The following is a 21151-nucleotide window of genomic DNA, read 5'->3' on the forward strand; positions in this document are numbered from 1 at the left end:
GTTGTGAGCTTTGAGAAGCCAGGCCTAGTGGTTCATTCTCTCTTCCTGCTGCCTAAGGATCAAGAATGTAGAACATTTCCAGCCTCATGTCTGCCTGCATGCTGCCATGCTCCCCACCATGATGATAATGGAGTAAACCTCTGAACTGTAAGCCAGCCCCATTTAAAGGAAGTCTCAAACCTCTCAAACAATTCAGAGTTTCTGTACTCATTATCACACTGTGCAGTTAATAATTTTTAATGTCTTGAGGAGCAGCCTGGCACAGAGCTGAGAAAGGCTGCACCTCAGCTCTGGCCTTGGCTGGTTTTGGAAAGCATCCACCTCATTCACCCGTTTAACTTTGGACAGCAGTCCACTGACTCTGCTTTCATTCATTAGGATAAACATACTGGTAAGGCTCAGAAAGGTGTGGATCATGGGTTTAAGAAACTAAGTTCAAATCATTTCCTTAAGACTTACTTTTCTGTGGCTGCAGAGATGGTTCTGCAGTTAAGAGCACTTGCTTGAAGAGTACCTGAGTTGAGCGCCCAGGACCTACAATGGTGGCTCTAAACCATCCATAACTCTAACTCCAGGAGATCTGACCCTATCTTCTGACCTCTCCAGGCACCGGGCATGTACATGGTGCACAGACATATACACATTGACAAAACACTCACATACATACAAATAAAAGTGTGAAGAATATTTTAAAGTTTCTTGTGGGAGCTGGAAAGATTGTTCTGTGGTTAAGAGTATACCCTGGGGCTGGAAAGATGGCTCAATGGGTAAGAGCACTGACTGCTCTTCCAAAGGTCCTGAGTTCAAATCCCAGCAACCACATGGTGGCTCACAACCACCCGTAATGAGATCTGACGCCCTCTTCTGAGCTTGGAGACCCAAAATGATTTTGAGTTAAAAGTGTGAACACTCTTTCCACTCTCCAGAAGAATGGTGTATGTAGATTGATTGCACAGAGATGTTTAGCACAATGGGAAGCACTTTTTAAGTCTACACTTAAATAAACAACCAAAGAAAATTTAAAACACTTTCTTAGACATTTGTAACTTGTATAAACTTTAAGCCAGGCGTGGTGGCGCATGCCTTTAATCCCAGCACTCAGGAGGCAGAGGCAGACAGATTTCTGAGTGCAAGGCCAGCCTGGTCTACAGAGTGAGTTCCAGGACAGCCAGGGCTACACAGAGAAACCCTGTCTTGGAAAAAAAAAAAAAAAAAAAAACCAAAAAAACAAAAAACTACGGTAAAAGGAGCGAGCGAAAATAAACATTTTCTGCTGTTGGACAGGTTTGGTGGGCCAAATGTACTCACTTAGTTAGGGCTTGCCCTCCCCCCTTCCAAGTGATCTGACTAAATCTGAAAGCCCTTGCTCCCCCTCCCACCCCCCCATACACACTATGCCCTTCCCCATCCTCTGCTGCAGTCCTTGTCATTGGGGTCTGGCCTAGATCAGAGATGGGCAGTGTTTGGTGCAACACTTAAGTTCCAAAGAATGTCACCTCACATGGGGCCCTACTGCTAGCCTCATGAGCTAGGTGTCAGCTGCCAAAAGTTAGGTTTTTGTTTGTTTTCCCTCACATGGGGAATTACTCAATACAGATTGACCAATAAGTCTCTTCACGGGAGAAAAAGTAAAAACATACTTAACTTTTAACACAGAGACAATCACAAATAGGACACAAAGCACCTAAGCCAGGACTGGTTAAATTTCCTGACATATTGGTCATTCATTACATGGATTATTATATGGCATTCTCTTCTCCTGCTTACCTAATCAATATTTAATTTTCATGGGTAATAAACTAAAGAGCAAAATTTAAAATTTTGGGCCATGCCAATTGGGTACATCCTTATCTGCTGAGTCCTGCATGGCCATGGAAGGGTCACTGAGACACAGTTTCCCACCCCTGGAGCAGAGCCAGCAGGACATGGATCCGCAGGAGTGCTGATGGTTGCTGTGGCTGGGATGCTTGTGTGTATATAAATGTACATAATTTACTTCATCTTCCTCCTTTGGAACATGATCTCCCTGCCATGTTTAATGACTCCATGATAATTAGAACCAGCGCGAGTATGGAGGCAAGTGTGTGTCTAATGTCCTTATTAGAATGGTAAATGCTGTGAGCTTCAGGACAGCCCTTAAGGTAGTGGGAAAGAACTCTGAAAACATGAGTTCAAGAACATATAATTTCTCAACTATACAAAATATAAGGTTACAATATGAATCATATGAGGGGCTTCACAAACCCAAAAGAACAGAGGCAGCTGTAATATGAGCCAGCTTATTAGAAAGATACAATCACTGGCAGATTCCTGAGTTCAAGGTCAGTCTGGGACAGAGCAAATCTAGGTCCAGGTGTGGTGAGAGTGGTGAACTCAAAGCTAGATCCCACCCAGCTAGCTTCCTATCTATGCTTACAAAGGCAGGCAGATCTCTGAGTTCATTTGCTATGTTAAAAAAAAAAGTATACTTGCTGTCTCTGAGAATCAAGTGGCTAAGTTTATAAAATGCTAATTCGTGGATAATCAAAAGGGCTCATATTACAGCTGCCTCTGTTCTTTTGGGTTTGTGAAGCCCCTCATATGATTCATATTGTAACCTTATATTTTGTATAGTTGAGAAATTATATGTTCTTGAACTCATGTTTTCAGAGTTCTTTCCCACTACCTGGAATAATGATTGAATTAATGTATAAACAAAGGACTGGGCTTTGGTATGCAAGAGCTGAGCAATCTACACAGCTCACTGGAGAACCTGCTCAAGCAGAACACAGAAGCTGTCAGCCTTTACCCAGGGTCAGGATTTGTCCTTGGCACTTGAGTTTGTCCTTGGCACTTATCTGTCTATTACTACTAAGGATTTGGCTGGGCTCTCTAAATGGCTTTCTGGAGTCTCTCAGTTAAATTCTACCAGAAATGTAACTGTTGGGTTTCAGACCCAAGACAAGTGGCTGAGGGACATATTTAACATACTAAAAGGAATCTGTCCTCCAGGTTCTCCCAGCATCTCCCAGTCCCTACTTTGTTACAGGACATGGCTAGCATATGCCACCTTCTATGCTGAACTTTCCAACCCAGGAGCTGGGCTTCTCCCCCAGTGGCTTCACTATATAATCCAGACACCGGTTCTCTCCTCTCTCAGCACCTCTCATCTCGTAACTGCACACAGTCTTTCTCTATTTCTCTTCTCTCCCCAACTCTGCTTTCCTCTTCATGGCCACTTCATTGATCCCCCTCCTGTGTGATCTGTGAACTTGCCCGTAAGCTATCCCCAATAAACCTGCCTTCACACTTTATACTTTAATTAGGCTTGAATTGGCACATTTTGTCAGTTAAGATAACTTATCAGTAACCCCTGAAGCAGAGTGTGATATTAGCTATTTACATAATGCTGGTGGTTAAAGCAATAGCTCAGAGAATTAATCCCTTACTCCTTTACCAATTACTTCTCCTTCCTTCTTCATCTCCTACTGGAATTACACACTAACAAGATAATGGTGTTATAAATATGTATGCATGTCAATGATCTGTAACTCCATATTTACAAGAAAATATATATTTAATAACCATGGAAAAGTATGTCTTAGCTTACTGGCAAAAAGCCTAAAAGAAATGTACAACTTTTTATTGATAGACATCACTTAGAAAAATTAAATCAAGATCAGATAAATAATTTAAATAAACCCATAGCCCCTCATAATAAAAAGTAGTTATCAAATGTCTCCCAACCAAAAAGAGGCTCAGAGCCAGACAGTTTTTGTGCAGAATTCTACCACACTTTCAAAGAAGAGCTAATACTAGCACTCTTCAAATTATTCCACAAAATAAAAACAGAAGAAATATTGACAAATTAATTTTATGAAGCCACAGTCACCCTGATACCCAAACCACACAAAATGCAACAAAGAAAGACCAATTCCACTCACAAACATAGATGGGAAGATACTCAGTAAAATACTCACAAACCGAATCCAAGAACACATCAAGCGTCATTCATCATGACCGAGTGGCTTCTTCCCAGAGATGCAGGATTAGTTCAACATAAAAAATCTGCCAATGTAATCCACCATAGAAATAAACTATAAGAAACACACACACACACACACACACACGATCACCCCATTAGATGCTGAAAAAGCCTCTCCAACACCCCTTCATGATAAAAGTCCTGGAGACATCAGGGATCCAGTATATGCCTAAATGTAATAAAGACAATTTACAGCAAGCCAATAGCAAAGGTGAATTAAATGGAGAGAAACTCAAGTAACTCCACTAAAGCAGGAACAAGACAAGGCTGTCCACTCTCTCCATGTCTATTCACTGCAGTGCTTGATGTCTTAGCCACCTCAATTTAAAAAAATAATAAAATAAAAATAAAATAAAAGCTACATAATGAAAGAAACTAGTGGGAAATCCCCACTCAACTCCCGATTCAGTGTGCACCCAAGAATCACGAGCAAACAGACCGTCTTGATGTAAATACAGGAGGTAGTTTAATGGCGGAGCTTCGGGTCGAAAGTATCTCATACAGGAGACAGTGGATTCGGCTTGGAAGCTAGGGGTTTTTATAGAAAAGGGGCTGGGGGAAGAATTGGCGTGGTTTCACATGATTGGTTCATTTAGACATCAGCAGACTATACATGCAGATAACACTTAACTTAGGTCAGAAGGGTGGGAGATAGGGAGGCGTTGGGCCAGTCCGGATATGTCATTCTCTTTATCTTTATGGCCAAGAAGCCTCAGGAATGTCTTAATGACGGGCCTTCCCGGGCATGTCCTGGCCTGTTCTGCTAATGTTCTCAGCCCTAGGTTTTAAATCTCACAAACAACTCTTTGGGCTATTTGAAATAAATGACATGAATCACAGGTCTCAAGTTTAATTTTCTTTCAATACCACTTGAAATTAAATTTATTCAGTGTTAAGAGGAATGATATCACCTCAAAAGTTCACTGGAATCTTGAAAAACTCAAAAGAGCTCTATAAACATAAAGGTCAAGGGTTGCAGCTCACCTAGAAAGGGGGAAGGCCAGGGTTTGACCTCCAGAGAGAGTTTATTTTACAGAGCTAATAATACAACTCACTGTCTTTTATTTCTATGAAACTTTACAGTTTCCAGCCTTGTTTCTGTTACCATGGTGAATTCAAGTCAGCACTATTTCTTGCCTGTATGCGTTAAATCTTTTTACTAGGTAAACTTTGTCAGTCAGAACCTCCTCTGTGTTCTGTCCCCTACAGTGCAGAGTTATAATAAATGCTCAGTGGCTCAGAAGTTCATTTGTTGGATTCAGATTTTGTGGCTCTCTTATCAGGTTCAAGTTGATGAAGGAGTCCCCCTAAAGATTTGCTTGTCCCATTTCTGTAAATGGATCCATAAGCTTCAGCAGCAGCAGAAAATCAGTTTTGCTGCTGGGGATTCAGAGCCTTCTACTTCTGAAGTGAAACTGTGTGCCTTTGTTACTTGGTCAGGTAAAGCATGACTGATGCCTGTCAATCACACTGGGTGATACTGAGGCCGAGGAGGTTCCTTAACAGGCACAGTGCTTGTTGCAGAATCACGAGGACCAGAGCTGGCATCCTCAGAACCCATGTAAAAGCCACATGGGTATAGTGGTCCATCTGTACTCCAAGTACACTAGGTGGAGACAAGGACTCCTAAGAGCAAGCTGGCTAGCCAAACTAGCTAAGTCAGCAAGTCCTAGGCTCAGTGAGGAACTCGTCTCAGTAGATAAGGTGGAGAGCGATTGGCTTCTAATGTCAGTCTTGGGCTTCCACGTGTATGTCCACATGTCCACATATACGTACACGTGCATGTGCACACACACACACCTTCACCTCCACACTATGAATATGTGGCACATAACATACCACACATACATATGCCCCACCCACCAAAAAACCAATAGAGTAGCACTGCCTCTATTTAGTGCTTCATTTCTGGTTTCAGTCTTGTTAACTAGAATTATGTTTGTTAACCTAATTGACCAGAGAAAGAAAATGAAGAACCACACAGATCCTAACCAAGAAAAACCAATTCATTCCTACTTTTAAAATCATAATTGTCCAGGTCAATAAGGAATCCTGTGTCAAAATAAGATGGGTGGCACTTGAGTAATAACACCTGAGGCTGTCCTCTGACCTACACACTGATCCACTTGCACCAACACACATGAACACCCACACATATGCACCTGTACATACACAGAAGATAGTATCTTGAAACAGCCATCAACTTAATTTATTAATGGTAAGTTCTATAAGATGTATAAGGTAATATAAGCCATATGAACATTAGTTATTGGCACAGCAATTAAATCCTACTGTTGTTTTGTATCTCATTTTGTATAATTTATATGTAGTATGCATAAGCAACCCCCCAAATTCTACCAGTGAACTCTTACAGTTGATAAACACCTTCAGCAAAGTGTCTGGATACAAGATTAATTCAAAAAAATTGGTAGCCCTCCTAAATACAAGTGATACATGGACTGAGGAAAAAATTAGAGAAGCAACACCCTTTCCAATAGCCAGAAACAATAGAAAATAACTCGGTGTAACCCTAATCAACCAAGTGAAAGACTTGTATGATAAAAACTTCAAGTCTTTGAAGAAAGAAATTGAAGAATATATCAGAAGATGGAAAGATCTCACATGCTCAGAGATTGATACAATTAACATAGTAACAATGGTCATTATATCAAAAGCATATAGATCCAATGCAATCACCATCAAAGTTCCAACACAATTATGTACAGACCTTGAAAGTACAATACTCAATTTCTTATGGAAAACAAAACACTCAAGATAGTTAAAACAATCATGAACAATAAAGGAACTTCCAGAGGTATCAGTATCCTTGATTTCAAACTATACTACAGAGCAGTAGTAATAAAAACTGTATAGTATTGGCATAAAAACAGACACATTAATCAGTGGAATTGAATTGAGTCTCAGACAGAAGTCCACACACCTATGGACACCTGATGTTTTATAAAGAAGCAGAAATACACAATGGAAAAAAGAAAGTATCTTCCACAAATGCTGCTGGTCAAGCTGGATATTGGCATGTAAACAATGCAAATAGATCTATCTGTGTTACCCTTCACAAAACTCAAGTCCAAGTGCATCAAGGACCTCAACATAAAACCAGACGCACTAAACCTGATAGAAGATAAAGTGGAAAACAGCCTTGAACTCATTGGCATAGGAGACAGCTTTCTGAACAGAACACTGACATAGCATGGCTACTAAGATCAATAATTACTAAATGGGATGTCATGAAACTGAAAAACTTCTGTAAGGCAAAGGACTCTATCAATAGGACAAAACAGAAGCCTATGGAATGGGAAAGGATTTTTCTTTACCAACTATACAGCCAATAAAGTCTAGTATCCAAAATATATAAAGATTTTTAAAAACTGGATTTCAAGAAAACAACCTAAACTACACATATAAACAGAGAATTCTCAATAGAGGAAACTTATATGGCTGAGACACTTAATGTTCAACACAGGAGCTATCCCAAAAGCTGTTGCTCTTTGGATATAGGGGTCTTGGGGATAGGCTCAAAGGCTTGCTCTTTGGGATAGGCTCTTCTAGCTGGGATGCCTTGTCTGACTTCAATGAGAGAGGAAGTACCTTCAAGTACCTAGCCTAGCAGGTACTAGGGTAGGGGGGATACCCACCTGATCAGAGGAGAAGGGGAGGGGGAGGGGGAAAGAGTTGTGGGAGGGAGTAGTGAGCAGGATGTAAAGTGAGTAAGCAAAAAAAAAATAAAAATAAAAAATAAAGAAAGAAAATTAAGTTAAAAACTAAATAAAGTAGTAAATAAAAAAGGTAATAGTCAACATCCTTATCTATCAGGGAAATGCAAATCAAAATCACTTTGAGATTTGTCTTAGTTAAGGTTTTATTGCTAAAGGAGACACCATGACCTAGGCAGCTCTGATAAAGGACACTTAATTGGGGCTGGCTTACAGATTCAGGGGTTTAGGCCGTTATCATCGTGGTGGGCAGCATGGCAGCAGGCAAGCAGACATGGTGCTGGAGAAGGAGCTGAGTTCTATATTTTGATCTACAGTCAGCAGGAGACTGTGTGCCTTCCTGGACATAGCTTGAGCATAGGAGACCTCAAAGCCTGCCAAAAAGTGACAAACTTTCTTCAAGGAGGCCATATCTCCTAATAGAGCCACTCCCTATGGGCTAAACATGTAAACACATGAGTCTAAGGGGCCATACCTTTTCAAACCACCGTAAGATTCCATGTTACTTATACCTGTCAGCATGGCTAAGATCAAAAATAGCTCATGCTGGCAGCAATGTGGAGCAAAGGGAGCACTCCTCCATTGCTGGTGAGAGTGCAAACGCATACAGCCACTTTGAAAATTAATATGGCAGTTTTTTTTCAGAAAGTTGGGAATCCATCTACCTTAAGACCCAAAAGATGTTCCATCCTACTACAAGGACACTTGCTCAACTATTGTCATAGCAGCTTTATATATAGTAGCCAGGAACTGGGAACAACCTAGGTGTCCTTCAACCCAAGAATGATAAAGAAAATGTGGTACATTTACACAATGGAGTATATAATTCAACTGTTAAAAAAATGACATCATGAGGCAAATGGATGAAACAACAACAACAAAATAATAAAAAGGCATCCTGATAGGCAATCCAGACCGAGAAAGATGACCATGATATGCATTCACTTATAAGTGGATATTCGCTATTAAGTAAAGGTTCATCATGTTATCCACAGACCCAGAGAGGCTAAATAACAAGAAGGGCTCTCATTAGATTATGCATGGATTTCCCTGAGAAGGGGAAATAGAATAGACTCTGTGGTTGGCGATTAGAATAGGAGTTATCAGGTCATAGGGGGAGATGACTGGAATTGGAGAGCATTGGGGGTGAGCTTTGCAGAAACCTGGTGTAGTAGAAACTCCCAGTGAGGACTTCTAGTAATAGAGGATATAAAGTCTGAACCAACCACCCTCTGTAAAGAGGAAGGCTACCACTGGTGGGACTGGAATATCAACCCAGCCACCAAACCTTCAACCTACAATCTGTCCTGCCTGCAAGAAATGCTGGGGCAATAGAGGCACAGAACTCATGGGAGTGGCCAGCCAATGACTGATCTAATTTGACAGAGCCACAAGAGGGAGCCCATGCCCAATACTGCCCAACAGGAGCCTGGATAGCCCAGGGACCTAGGATAGAAAATCATTTAATAAGGACACATGCTTCACTACGCTCATAGCAGCCTTATTTATAATAGCCAGACACTAGAAAGAATCCAGATGTCCTTCAGCAGAGGAACAGATACAGAAAATGTGGTACATTTACACAATGGAGTACTACTCAGCTATTAAAAACAATGAATTCAGCCGGGCGTGGTGGCGCACGCCTTTAATCCCAGCACTTGGGAGGCAGAGGCAGGTGGATTTCTGAGTTCGAGGACAGCCTGGACTACAAAGTGAGTTCCAGGACAGCCAGGGCTATACAGAGAAACCCTGTCTCAAAAAAAACCAAAACAAAAAACAAAAAAGAAACAAACAAACAAAAACGAATGGATGGGACTAGAAAATATCATCTTGAGTGAGGTAACATAATCACTAAAGAACACACATGGTATGCACTCACTGATAATAAGTGGACATTAGCTCAGAAGCTTGGAATACCCAAGATACAGTTCACAAACCGCATGAAACTCAAGAAGAAGGAAGACCAAAGTGTGGATACTTCGGTCCTTCTTAGAAGGGAGAACAAAATACCCATGGAAGGAAATACAGAGACAAAGTGTGGAGCAGAGACTGAAGGAATGACCATCCAGAGACTATCCCACCTAGGGATCCATCCCATATACGGTCACCAAACCCAGACACCATTGTTGATGCCAATACGTACTTGCTGACAGAAGCCTGCCATAGCTGTCTCTGAGGGCTCTACCAGTGCCTGACTAATACAGAGGGAGCTCACAGCCAACCATTGGACTGAGCACAGAGTCCCCAATGGAAGAGCTAGAGAAAGGATCCAAGGAGCTGAAGGGTTTTGCAGCCCCATAGGAGGAACAACAATATGAACTAACCAGTACCCCCAGAGCTCCCAAGGACTAAACCACTAACCAAAGAGTACACATGGAGGGACTCATGGCTCCAGCTCCATATGTAGCAGAGGATGGTCATCAATGGGAGGAGAGCCCCTGGTTCTGTGAAGGCTCTATGCTCCAGTGTAGGAGAACACCAGGGCCAGAAAGCAGGAGTGGGTGGGGTGGTGAGCAGGGGGAGGGGAGAGGGGATTGGGGGTTTTCAGAGGGGAAACAAGGAAAAGGGATAACATTTGAAATGTAAAGAAAATATCTAATAAAAAAGAAAAAACTTAAAAAATAAAGAATTTTAAAAATAATTTTTTATCTAAATAAATAATTCCTAATGGTATTCTGTTTTCCTCATAGACTGGTGCCTAGCACAGTCATCATCAGAGAGGCTTCTGTTGGCAGCTGACGAGAGCAGATGCAGAGACCCACAACACAGTAGGCAGAGAAAGAGCCCGAATGGGAGATCTCCATCCAGTCCCTCCTCTTGGAGATGGGAAAACCCTGAAGAAGAGGAGTACGCCTTTAATCCCAGCACTTGGGAGGCAGAAAAGTGCAGGCCTCCCAGTGATATCAACAGAGCACAGCCTAACAAGATGCAAGAAGATCAGGCACACATCTCATATCAAATCTAAGCGAGGCAACCCAGTAGAGGAAAAGGGTTCTAATAGCAGGCAAAAGAGTCAGAGACACCCCTACTCCCATTGTTAGGAGTTCCACAAGAACACCAAGCTACACAACCATAACATAGATGCAGAGGACCTACTGAAAACCCATGCAGGTTACATGACAGCTGCTCCAGACTCAGTGAACCCTATGTGGTCCTGCTTAGTTGGTTCAGTGGGCCATGTTCCTCTGGTATCCTCAACCCCTCTGCCTGTACTTTTCTGTTTTTTGGTTTTTTTTTTTTTCGAGATAGGGTTTCTCTGTATAGCCCTGGCTGTCCTGGAACTCACTTTGTAGACCAGGCTGTCCTCGAACTCAGAAATCCACCTGCCTCTGCCTCCCAAGTGCTAGGATTAAAGGCGTGTGCCACCACTGCCCAGCTGGCCTGCACTTTTCTGAAGTGAAAAAGAGAGCAGTGTAATTGGGGAAGAGGGGAGTTGGGGAGGTTACTGGGAGGAGGGAGGGAAAACTGCAGTTGGAATGCACTGAAAACAGAAAAGAAGAAAAAGAAAAGGAAACATTAAGGGTTGCTGTGGACCAACATATCAGGAGAAGAGAGAAAGCTGAGTAGTGAGTGAGGAAAAAAAGGAAAAAAAAAAAAAAAAAAAAAAAAAAAAAAAAAAAAAAAAAAAAGCTATTTTGACAAAAAACATATAAACGAACAAAAATCAAACTCCATAGATTTCACCTACAAAGACCATCAATAACAAAACCCACAGCTGCCAGTAGAACTCACTGTGGAAGCCTCAGTGCATCCTACTTTAGGAAGGTACCAAGAACTCCACTTCACTGCTTCAGTGTGGATGCCAGCCAGTGAAATAAGGCAGCAAAGCAGAGCAGAGCAGAGCAGAGCAGAGCAGAGCAGAGCAGAGCAGAGCAGAGCAGAGCAGAGCAGAGCAGAGCAGAGCAGAGCAGAGCAGAGCAGAGCAAAGCAAAACAGCATAAAGATCTGAAAGGATGAAATAAAACTCACTCTTCACACACAGTGTGACTATTTACATAGTGAATTTCCAGAAATCAAATTTTTAAAAGATTAATTTTTAAAGGGGGACCAATTCATTTTTTTTGTTTGCTTGCTTGCTTGCTTGGGTGACAGGCTCTTATCTATGAAAGCCAGTGCTGTCCTAGAACTCACTGTGTACACCAGGCTAGCCCCAAACTCTCAGAGATCCACCTGTCTCTGCCTCCCAAGCACTGAGATTAAAAGTATGAGCCAACGTGCCCAGCTTATTAATTCCAGTATTTAACTAAATTTGAGTTGGATTTTTATCATATACAATCGGATGAGCCATCTGTTCACATATCACATGAAACATTTACTGGATGGCTAACATTTGCTACTAGTTAGTATCTACACTGAGGATCCATCAGTAAATAAAGCAAAGTTCTTATTTTCAAAGTCGGTGTTTAGAAATGCAAAAATTTCTTTAAAAAAAGTTAAAATCAGGAAAAAAAATCAATGAAGATTTCTAGGTTAGAAAAGGTGGTGAAGAAATGCCTGGGATAGGATATCTCACCAAATGAGGCTTTGGCCGTGGGAGCTCAAAGATCTCTAGGCTGGAACATGCCTGTATCTTAGGCAAGCAGCAGGGCTGCTGTGACTACAGCAGAGCTGGAAGGCCCAGCGGTTAGGTCTGGGTCAGAGAAGACACCATGGCTTGCTACACTTCTCTGAATCACTGGCAAGCTGAGAAACACTGCCTCCACCTCTGAAGGGCTGAGACATGTGTAAGCCTCGGATTCCAGTTGCTTTTCAGCAAGCCTTTCCCTCTTATACTTTCCCTCCTAGTAAAAACACACACACTGCCTTCCCAGCCTACTAAAAATCTGCTGTGTGTACAGATCATTACCTGTTAAGAAGGTTAAGTAGGGCAGGCCAGGGTTATGTAAACATTCACGCTCCTCCCACCAATATATCTACCAATTAAGGAAAGGCACTGCGGGCCAGTCTGACTCTCTCCTCCGTCAAACTCCGTCCACTTTGATGCACCACCAACACTAAAGCAGAGGTGAGAAGTTGGCTTTCTCTTCCATTAAGCGGGTCTGCTATCACTCCAGCTGTGTGGGAAGCAGTATCTTTAGTGAGTATCCAATTTCTTTTCCTGCAACAGTGCAGGTTTTCTTTATAAATGTTCAGCAAACAAAACCAGCAACTTCAGAAAATGCTCTGTGAAGCCATGGGTGGCAGAGGGGTTTCTAAACTCAGAATCTTTCAGCTGCCATGGGAATACTGAGGAGGAGGTGGGGAGAGAGCACCCACAGGACACTGCTGGCAGAGCAGCTGAGTTTTCAGCTTAGGCTTTTTGGTGAGATTTGGGTTTTAATAATGGGTTCATATGTTTCCATGATAAAATGTTTTGGAAAAAAGAAAAGCGAGTAGGAGCTTGGCTGAACCTTGCTCAATGACAGATCGAAGTTCATCTTCTAAATATCCCAAAGTACACAAACTACCTCTTGAAAATGTCTTCTCTCCAGGACAAGGGATAATCTAAAGGAGTATATTGAGGGTGGGAATTAAGACAAGGTCTTTTTGTGGATGAGAACCATGGAGTTGTACTTTGCTTTGAGGCTGTGTATCTGCCGTTGTTATTTGGGCTAATCAGGGGGAAGGGCTTTGTGGAGATGTGGAAAGATGGAAGATCCCTCTGCCCTGTCATCTATATGGACCCCAAGTTCTTATTTCAGATGAGACTTTAAGTTCTTTCAAAAGCATATCCATCCAGACAGTGGTGCCTTTCTTAGAATTTTTCTTAGCAAGATTCCATGGCTTGGTGTAAAATCTAGATTTACCATGCAGAAGTGATCTTTTCTTTCACCTGCAAGGGATTTTACAAATAGGAAAGTGGACATTGTAAGATAAGAGCATTGTAAAGGCAGGAACTGACTGAGCCTTGTTGGGAAGAAAGAAATAGTATGGGTTTGATGAAGGGGTGTTGATACTCTTTTTTCTATTAAAAAAATGCTTCAGATCATTTTAAGTTCCAACTGATTGGTCAATTTTCTGTTCTTTTTTAAAATGTGACTTCTAAAAATGTTCATTGAGATAAGTCCTTTTAAAAAGCACATTCATTGACAATTGCATACATACCTAATGTATTTTGATCATATCACCCTTTATTTCTCTCTTCCATCTCCCTCCAGCTCCTCCCAAGCCCCTTCTTCTCCCTGAGAAGGCCCTCCCACTCCCACTCTCACATCTATTCTGTACTCCCTGAGTTTAATGAGGGTTTTTGCATGAGCATGGGTGGGTGGCTATTTACTTGAACACGAGTAAGTTATCAGTGGCTACACCAATGTACTTGTGAAAGATTCTGAATGAAGGAGAGTTTTGTATGGGGCTAGGGGAGGAACAACAAACAGTGAACTCTGATTCTGCTTGGTATCAGCAAGGTGAGTACACTGTATTTATCCCCAGTGTAAATACTTGCATAGTTGTTTAATAGTCTGTAAACTCAGAGAGACGGGATGGTTATGATATTTTAACAGAAGTATTCTCAGCATTTGATACAGGCCTGTCTCAGGATGAATGGACGCACTGTTCAGTTGGGTGTGTGTATGTTTGAGGGTGGTGTGTTTCTCTAGAATCTGGAATAATAAATCAATCCAAAATGCTAAGCACAACTTGCCAGCTTGCAGCTAAAATGGCGCATCCCTGGAGAGACTTTCCAAAATAGCCTTGTTTTCTCCTGCTTACCTTTTCATGTAACAACACTTTTTTTAAAACTTCATTTGCATGTGTCAGTCATGACACTAGAGAGGACCTCCTCTCTATTCCCCCAATACCTTGTCTATATGTGCAACATTTTAAACATTCAAGCAGTATGTATTGAGTAAATAAATGAACCATAGTAACTGTACTGGCTGGTCTTGTGTGTCAACTGGATACAAGCTGGAGTTGTCACAGAGAAAGGAGCCTCCCTTGAGGAAATGCCTCCATGAGATCCAGCTGTAAGGCATTTTCTCAGTTGGTGATCAAGGGTGATTTTATTGTGGGTGGTGCCATCCCTGGGCTGGTAGTCTTGGGTTCTATAAGAGAGTAAGCTGAGAAGCCAGGGGAAGCAAGCCAGTAAGTAACATCCCTCCATGGTCTCAGCTCCTGCTTCCTGACCTGCTTGAGTTCCAGTCCTGACTTCCTTTGGTGATGAACAGAATATGGAAGTGTGTAAGCTGAATAAACCCTTTCCTCCCCAACTTGCTTCTTGGTCATGATGTTTTGTGTAGGAATAGAAACCTGATTAAGACAGTAACCTACAAATAATGTGTCTGAACCAGACCAAATTCTTGCCCTTTGGTTCAAATGGACAAGGAAATATTAGGCATACTTTTTGTCTGTTTGTTTGCTTGTTTGTTTTTGAGACAGGATTTCTCTGTGTAGCCCTGGCTGTCCTGGAACCCACTTTATAGACCTGGCTGGCCTCGAACTCAGAAATCTGCCTGCCTCTGCTTTTCAAGTGCTGGAATTAAAGGCGTGCACCACCACGCCCACCTTAGACATACTTCTTAACTATTTTAAAATAACATTTGTATTAGGAGAAATGGCTTCACTTTTTCATTTAAATTGTAAAATAAAAGGACAACTCAGGTGATCATCAGTGGGAAACTAGATTAATGAAATAATGTGGCAGCTGTTTGGTATAATTCAAGGCAGCTTTTTTTTTTTTTTTAAGGAATGACTAAAGAGCTCTCTATGTACTGATGTGAAAAGGAAGGAACAGTTTTGAACGTATATCTCTTACGGTTTTTGAGCCATTTGAAGACATTGTGCCAAACAGTAAAGACCAAGACAGGTTTGCTTCTGAGAACTTGGTGCTGCCTACCTCCATCAGTCCAACTTTCAGCCTTCTGTACCGGGGCAGAGAGGCAAAGTCGAAAGCAACTCGATCCTCAGTCTGTTAAGTAGATGGAGCACAGCCAAATGGGGAGTTTTGAGGTTAACCCTGGGGAAACAGCCTCAGAGAGATTTCTGTTCTAAAAAGAGCGGGCTGCTTTTCAGTCTTGAATTCCTGTCATTGCTTTTTCTCCACAACTATTAGGTCAAAGAAAGTTCTGGGCAGCACTTTCCCAACCCTGAGCCTAGAAGAAGCTCTTACCTTGGGAAATCTCCTCCTCAGTTTTCCTGTATTTCAAACTTTCCATTTTATGTGAGTTCAGATTTGAGCCATCAGCCAGACAGATCCAGTATATCCTGCAGCAACAGAAAGGTACTACACCGGTTTTCTCCAGTGCAAGGTGACCAGAGCCACACATGACTATCAAGCAGTTGAAGTACAATCACTGTAGCCAATAAACTGATTTTTCTTTTGTTTTATTTCCTCATTTTTATTAGTTCTTTGAGAATTTCAAACAATGTGTTTTAATTAGTTTTATTACCACCAGCCACTACTCACAAATATACAAGGAAACAGTGCTTTCATAGACACAGCAGGACAGGTGCACATAGGAATTCACAGTCGTTTGTCACAGGATGCACAAGGTCTCAGCAAGCTCAAAAATGTCAGCATAGGGGAAGGAGGTGGGCACAAAGTTCCAAACCTTAGCTGAGGAGTTACTGGCAATGAACTGATTTTAAACTTGTATTTATATGAATAGAAACTGCCTCACGTGGGATGATGCAGGCAGTCAGGTAACTCTCATGAAGGCAGCAAAGAGCTCTTAGGTCAGCTCTAACTCTGCAGCTAAAAACTCAGAGGATGGCTTTGTCGGGTATCAATGGGTGGAGAGGCCCTTGGTCCTGTGAAGGCTAGATGGATGCCCCAGTGTACGGGAATTCGAGGGTGGGGGAAGCAGGAGTGGGTGTGTGTGTGTGGGAAAACCCTCATAGAAGCAGGGGGAGGGGAGCGGGATGGGGGACTTGGGGTGGGGGGAGGACGGAAAGGGGATAACATTTGAAATGTAAATAAAGAAATTATCCAGTAAAAAAGAAAAAAGTCCCCTGTCTGAAAAAGCTATTTATTCAGTCAATAAATATAAATAATATATATGTAGTCTAACATATAATATATAAAATATATAATATGATATATAATATATAACATATAGCATATATATTAACTCACAGAAATCTGCCTACCTCTGCCTCCCAAGTTCTGGGGTTAAAGGCTAATATTGTTTTTCAGTTAGTTTTATTTTCAATGGATCAGAAAAAAGGATCAAAAATGCATATACTATGAGTCACATGTGGCTATAAGTCCTAGGGATAGAAGCATGAGTGTGACAGCATGAGTGGTTTTCATGTTTTTAATTAGTTGAGGGAGAAAAGTAGAACAATACTTCGTAACACATGAAAAGTGCATGAAATTCAAGTTTCAGTGGTCACTGATAAAGTATTTGGAAGAACTTGGCCACATTTGCTTATTTATGTATTACCAACATCTAAGGCAGAGTCAGTCAAGTATCACAATAGAGACAATATGGCCCAGGAAGTCCACCATTTACCAACCCTCATTCCATTGAAAAGCAGTAGACTAGGTGCCATGAGGGCCATTTGCATTGTTGAGCTCAGTCTTTGGGAAATACGCCTCTCTGACAGAGGTTCACTTAGTCTTTGTACTAATAAAAGGTGAAACTGAGAGTCAGAGGCTCACTGTCCAGATAGGGTCACAACGACTAGGTGGCAAATAGACCTTATTCCATGACTGTCTGACTCAACAGGCAATGGACTTAGCCAACATCCTAAAGACCAGTGAATCTCTCACTTGAACACAGAAACTTGTGTGGAGAATCTTGTTAAAGATTTAAATCCTTTAATTCAACTGATCTTCAGTGGGACCTAAAGATTATGCACTTCTGACAAGTGTCCAAGGAGTGCAGTGGTTCATAGGTCATAGGCTCTGAATGAGTGGATCTCAACTTGGGTTATGCATTACAACTCTGAGTAAAATGTTAAAAATAGCATAGACCCACTCCTCAAAGTGCTAACTTCATTGGTCAATCATTCAGGCATTAAAGTTTTTATAAAAATCTTTCCTGGTGATGCAATGCATAAATGGGATATCAAGTCACTGCTCCGCTGGAATCCTGTTGGCCCAAAGTAAAACCATTCAAACGAGAGTCCAAAGACCCAAATCCGAACCTGATATAATAGGGTAAAGCCTGTTGCTTACTTTGCTTGAGGTTCATCTTCTTTGCAGGTGAAAGACAAGGAGGTTCAAGCTGGATGATCTCAGAGAGCTCAAGATCACTGACTCGTGAGGTTCTCACACAGGAAGTGGACACCTGGAGCCGCTGGATTTCAAATGCATCCATTTCATCAGCATGATGCCTAGCTACCAGATCCATGTAAGAAGAAGCTGAGCTAATATCTGGCATTTCTTGTCCTGTTTGAACACTTTATCATTACAGAAATGATTTCACATAGATAGGCTGCCCTACCACGCAGCTAGAATCACTGTTAAAATTATGGTTTAGTGATTGTCAGAGTAATGTTTTACTGCAGGAAAATCGTGGGAAGCTTAAAGAGCAGAAACTCAGTTCCAATCCCTGCAACACTAACACTTTATATTTAATAGCCTCAGCCAAGTAACTGACTTTGTGATCAAATGACTTCCCACAGAAGGAAGGAGGAGTAGGTGGCTGGGGAGGACCTCCCATCAGGAGCCCTGTTATTATATCTCCAAGTGTGGACTCGATGGTGGTGTGAGCTCTTATTGGGAGCATGGGAACCACAGCCTATAAACCAGACAGACTCTAAACACGGACAGTGCTATCAGACAAAGCTGGTACAGCTACTCTCAGTTGCCTCATCTGTTCATAATCTGTGGTGTTTTGATATGACGTTAGATCAGAAGCCTCTGTAGAGTCACAGAATGTTGAGAAATGCATTTCGGATGCAACACTGGGGTAGTCAGGAGAATGGGTGGGGCCCAGACCAATCTGGATTTGAATCCAGCCAATGGCTCTTATTACTTTCTTTATCTGTACACATAGATAGTAACAGTACCTACTTTACAGGGTTTCTCTAAGGATTTAGTGAGTAACAAAGCATCAAAGTGCAGCATGCCCAGAAAATGACGCTGAGAGGGTGCTGAACAACTATGATAAAACTTAGCTGCTTTGGGGTCTTACTACTTTGCAAACAAAACCCAAATATATGTCATTTTTACCTGTCTTTTAGCTGGATTAGTCTGCATGGAAATCTCACATGCCAAAACATTCAACAACACTGATGATAGCTAGCTCTTGTCATCATGGTGATGTTACTCCGTGCTAGGTGTTTTCACCGCCTAGCAATTTCTGATCCTATGAGAGTCTTGTATAAAGATTACAGAACAGCGGCCCCTCAGAACTTTTCCAACTATGATTCCATGAAACAAGACTTCAAAATAGAGATTCCAGAGTATTTCAATTTTGCAAAAGATGTCCTGGACCAATGGACCAATATGGAAAAGGTATGGAGCAAATGCCACTCGAACTTGCTTCAATGAGTTCAACTGCAAGTGATCACAGCCCCCAGGGGTAGTCAGCAGTGACTACAGAGAGTTTCACTGCCATGAGGGGGTGATCAGTGGAAGTCAGTAGTTGTGAGCGACATTTGAAGGGAGAGGGGTACTTCGGAAGTCCTGTAATGTATAGACGAGTCCCAGAACATGGACTTTCCTGGCTCACAATGCCAGTGGTTTCCATCATGGCTACTTGAGAAAGCCTAGGTTATATTGTTGTATTCTTTTTGTTTCCTTCCCACTCTTAAACAAAAAAGGAATAAAAAGTGACTCTAAGAGTTAAAATAGCAAGAAATGAAGTATAGATACATCCATGAGGGGATGAAGGGATATAAGAATTCTAACTGTGGGGTTGAGGGGAATCATGATAAATGAGAAAGGACCTGGTCCCAGCAAACTGACATGGCTCCCAGCATGTAGAAATAGGAACCTCTGAGTGATGTGCACTTACCCCATGGATGTCCTGACTTGTGAGTTTTCTATAGAGAATATGTTTATTAAGTCAGCTGAAATATAATTTAACTCTATGACAACCTCTAAGTCCATGACCTCTCTGCTCTCCTCAGGCTGGAAAGAGACTTTCCAATCCAGCCTTTTGGTGGATAGATGGAAATGGAGAAGAGCTGAGATGGAGTTTTGAAGAACTTGGGTTGTTATCCAGGAAATTTGCCAACATACTCACAGAAGCCTGCTCCCTGCAAAGAGGAGACAGAGTAATGGTGATACTGCCCAAGGTCCCAGAGTGGTGGCTTGCGAATGTGGCCTGTCTGCGAACAGGTAGTATGTCACACTCCTGACCACATTTCAACAAGCCAGGTTTATCCACTGCTTGCAGACATGCTCCAAGGGTCTTAGGCACATCTTAAAAGGATTCAGCTATTTGCCCACCATTCCCTTTCATGTCTCTACCATTAGCCTTCCTGACTCTATCAGGACAAATGTTTTTTGCTACTGTGTGGTCATTCCCATCTCCTGACTTTTCTGCATACTCTTTCCTATGCTTGGCACTTCTTTCCCTCAAGTTCATATCCAGCTCTTACTCAACTTTCAAGTGTCAGATTTTTTTTTCTTTTGCTGTTTGGTTTGCTTTTTAAGATTTAATTATTTCATGTGTATGAGTGTTTTCCCTGTATGTCTATCTGTGTGTTATGTGCATGCCTGGTGCCTACAGAGGCCAAGAGAGGGTGTCATCAGATTCCTGGGGAACTAGAGTTAAAGATGGTTGTGAACTATGTGGATACTGGGAATAGAACTTGGGTCTTCTGCAAGAGCATCTAGTGCTCTTAACCTCTGGGCCATCTCTCCAGCTTCCTCAATCCTCAGTTTAATGTTGCCTTTTCAGACAACCTTATCTTAATATCTTACCCTAGCTACTATATTCTTTAAATACCTGTTTTAATTACTGTTCTTTTGCTGAAAGAAACACCATGACAAAGTCAACTTACTTCTTAAAAAAGCATTTAATTCATGGCTTGCTTACAGTTCCAGAGGGTTAGCCCACTTTCATTATGGTGGTAAGCAAGCAGGCATGATGCTGGAATAGTAGCTGAGATTGTAACATCTGATCCACAAGTAGGAAACAGAGAACAGACAAGATTGGACCTGGCTTATTTGAAACCTCCGAGCCCACCCCCAGTGGCATACTGCCTCCCACAGGGCCACAACTCCTTCAACAAAGCCATAACTCCTAATCCTTCCTGAATATACCACCAACTGGGAACCAAATATTCAAATATGTGAGTCCATAGGGCCATTATCTGTTGCAGGATATTTGTTCGCACTGTGAACCTTGAAAATGGGTTATTTACTGAAAAAAAAAATCAAACCTCTTTCTAGTTGTGTTTTGACTCAGCCCTTATCACACACCATTAATCCCTCTGGCTGAAATACAGACACAACCTTAGTACATACCTTCAATCCCAAACAATGAAGGTAAAGTTAGTTTGTAAAGGAAGTGTG

The 21151-nt window shown here is 41.8% G+C and overlaps 1 protein-coding gene and 1 pseudogene across 6 annotated transcripts in view; one reads left to right on the top strand and one right to left on the bottom strand.

The window, feature by feature from the left end:
- LOC110298053 overlaps window positions 1-17999 on the bottom strand; it is a 21005-nt pseudogene extending 3006 nt beyond the window's left edge.
- Acsm3 (acyl-CoA synthetase medium chain family member 3) overlaps window positions 12664-21151 on the top strand; it is a 23652-nt gene continuing 15164 nt past the window's right edge. For 2 of the 6 annotated variants that reach the window (XM_021168281.2, XM_021168283.2), the window contains exons 1-4: window positions 12664-12763; window positions 17885-18032; window positions 18868-19141; window positions 19759-19969. In XM_021168281.2, the coding sequence (XP_021023940.1) occupies window positions 18941-19141; window positions 19759-19969 (412 nt within the window). In that variant the 5' untranslated portion in view covers window positions 12664-12763; window positions 17885-18032; window positions 18868-18940. Of the gene's footprint in view, window positions 12836-15421; window positions 15542-17884; window positions 18033-18867; window positions 19142-19758; window positions 19970-21151 lie in introns of all 6 variants that reach the window. The other 4 variants (XM_029479300.1, XM_029479299.1, XM_021168280.2 and 1 more) reach the window with 4 other exon arrangements.

This window comes from Mus caroli, chromosome 7 (assembly GCF_900094665.2).
Source record: "Mus caroli chromosome 7, CAROLI_EIJ_v1.1, whole genome shotgun sequence".
Lineage (NCBI taxonomy): Eukaryota > Metazoa > Chordata > Mammalia > Rodentia > Muridae > Mus > Mus caroli.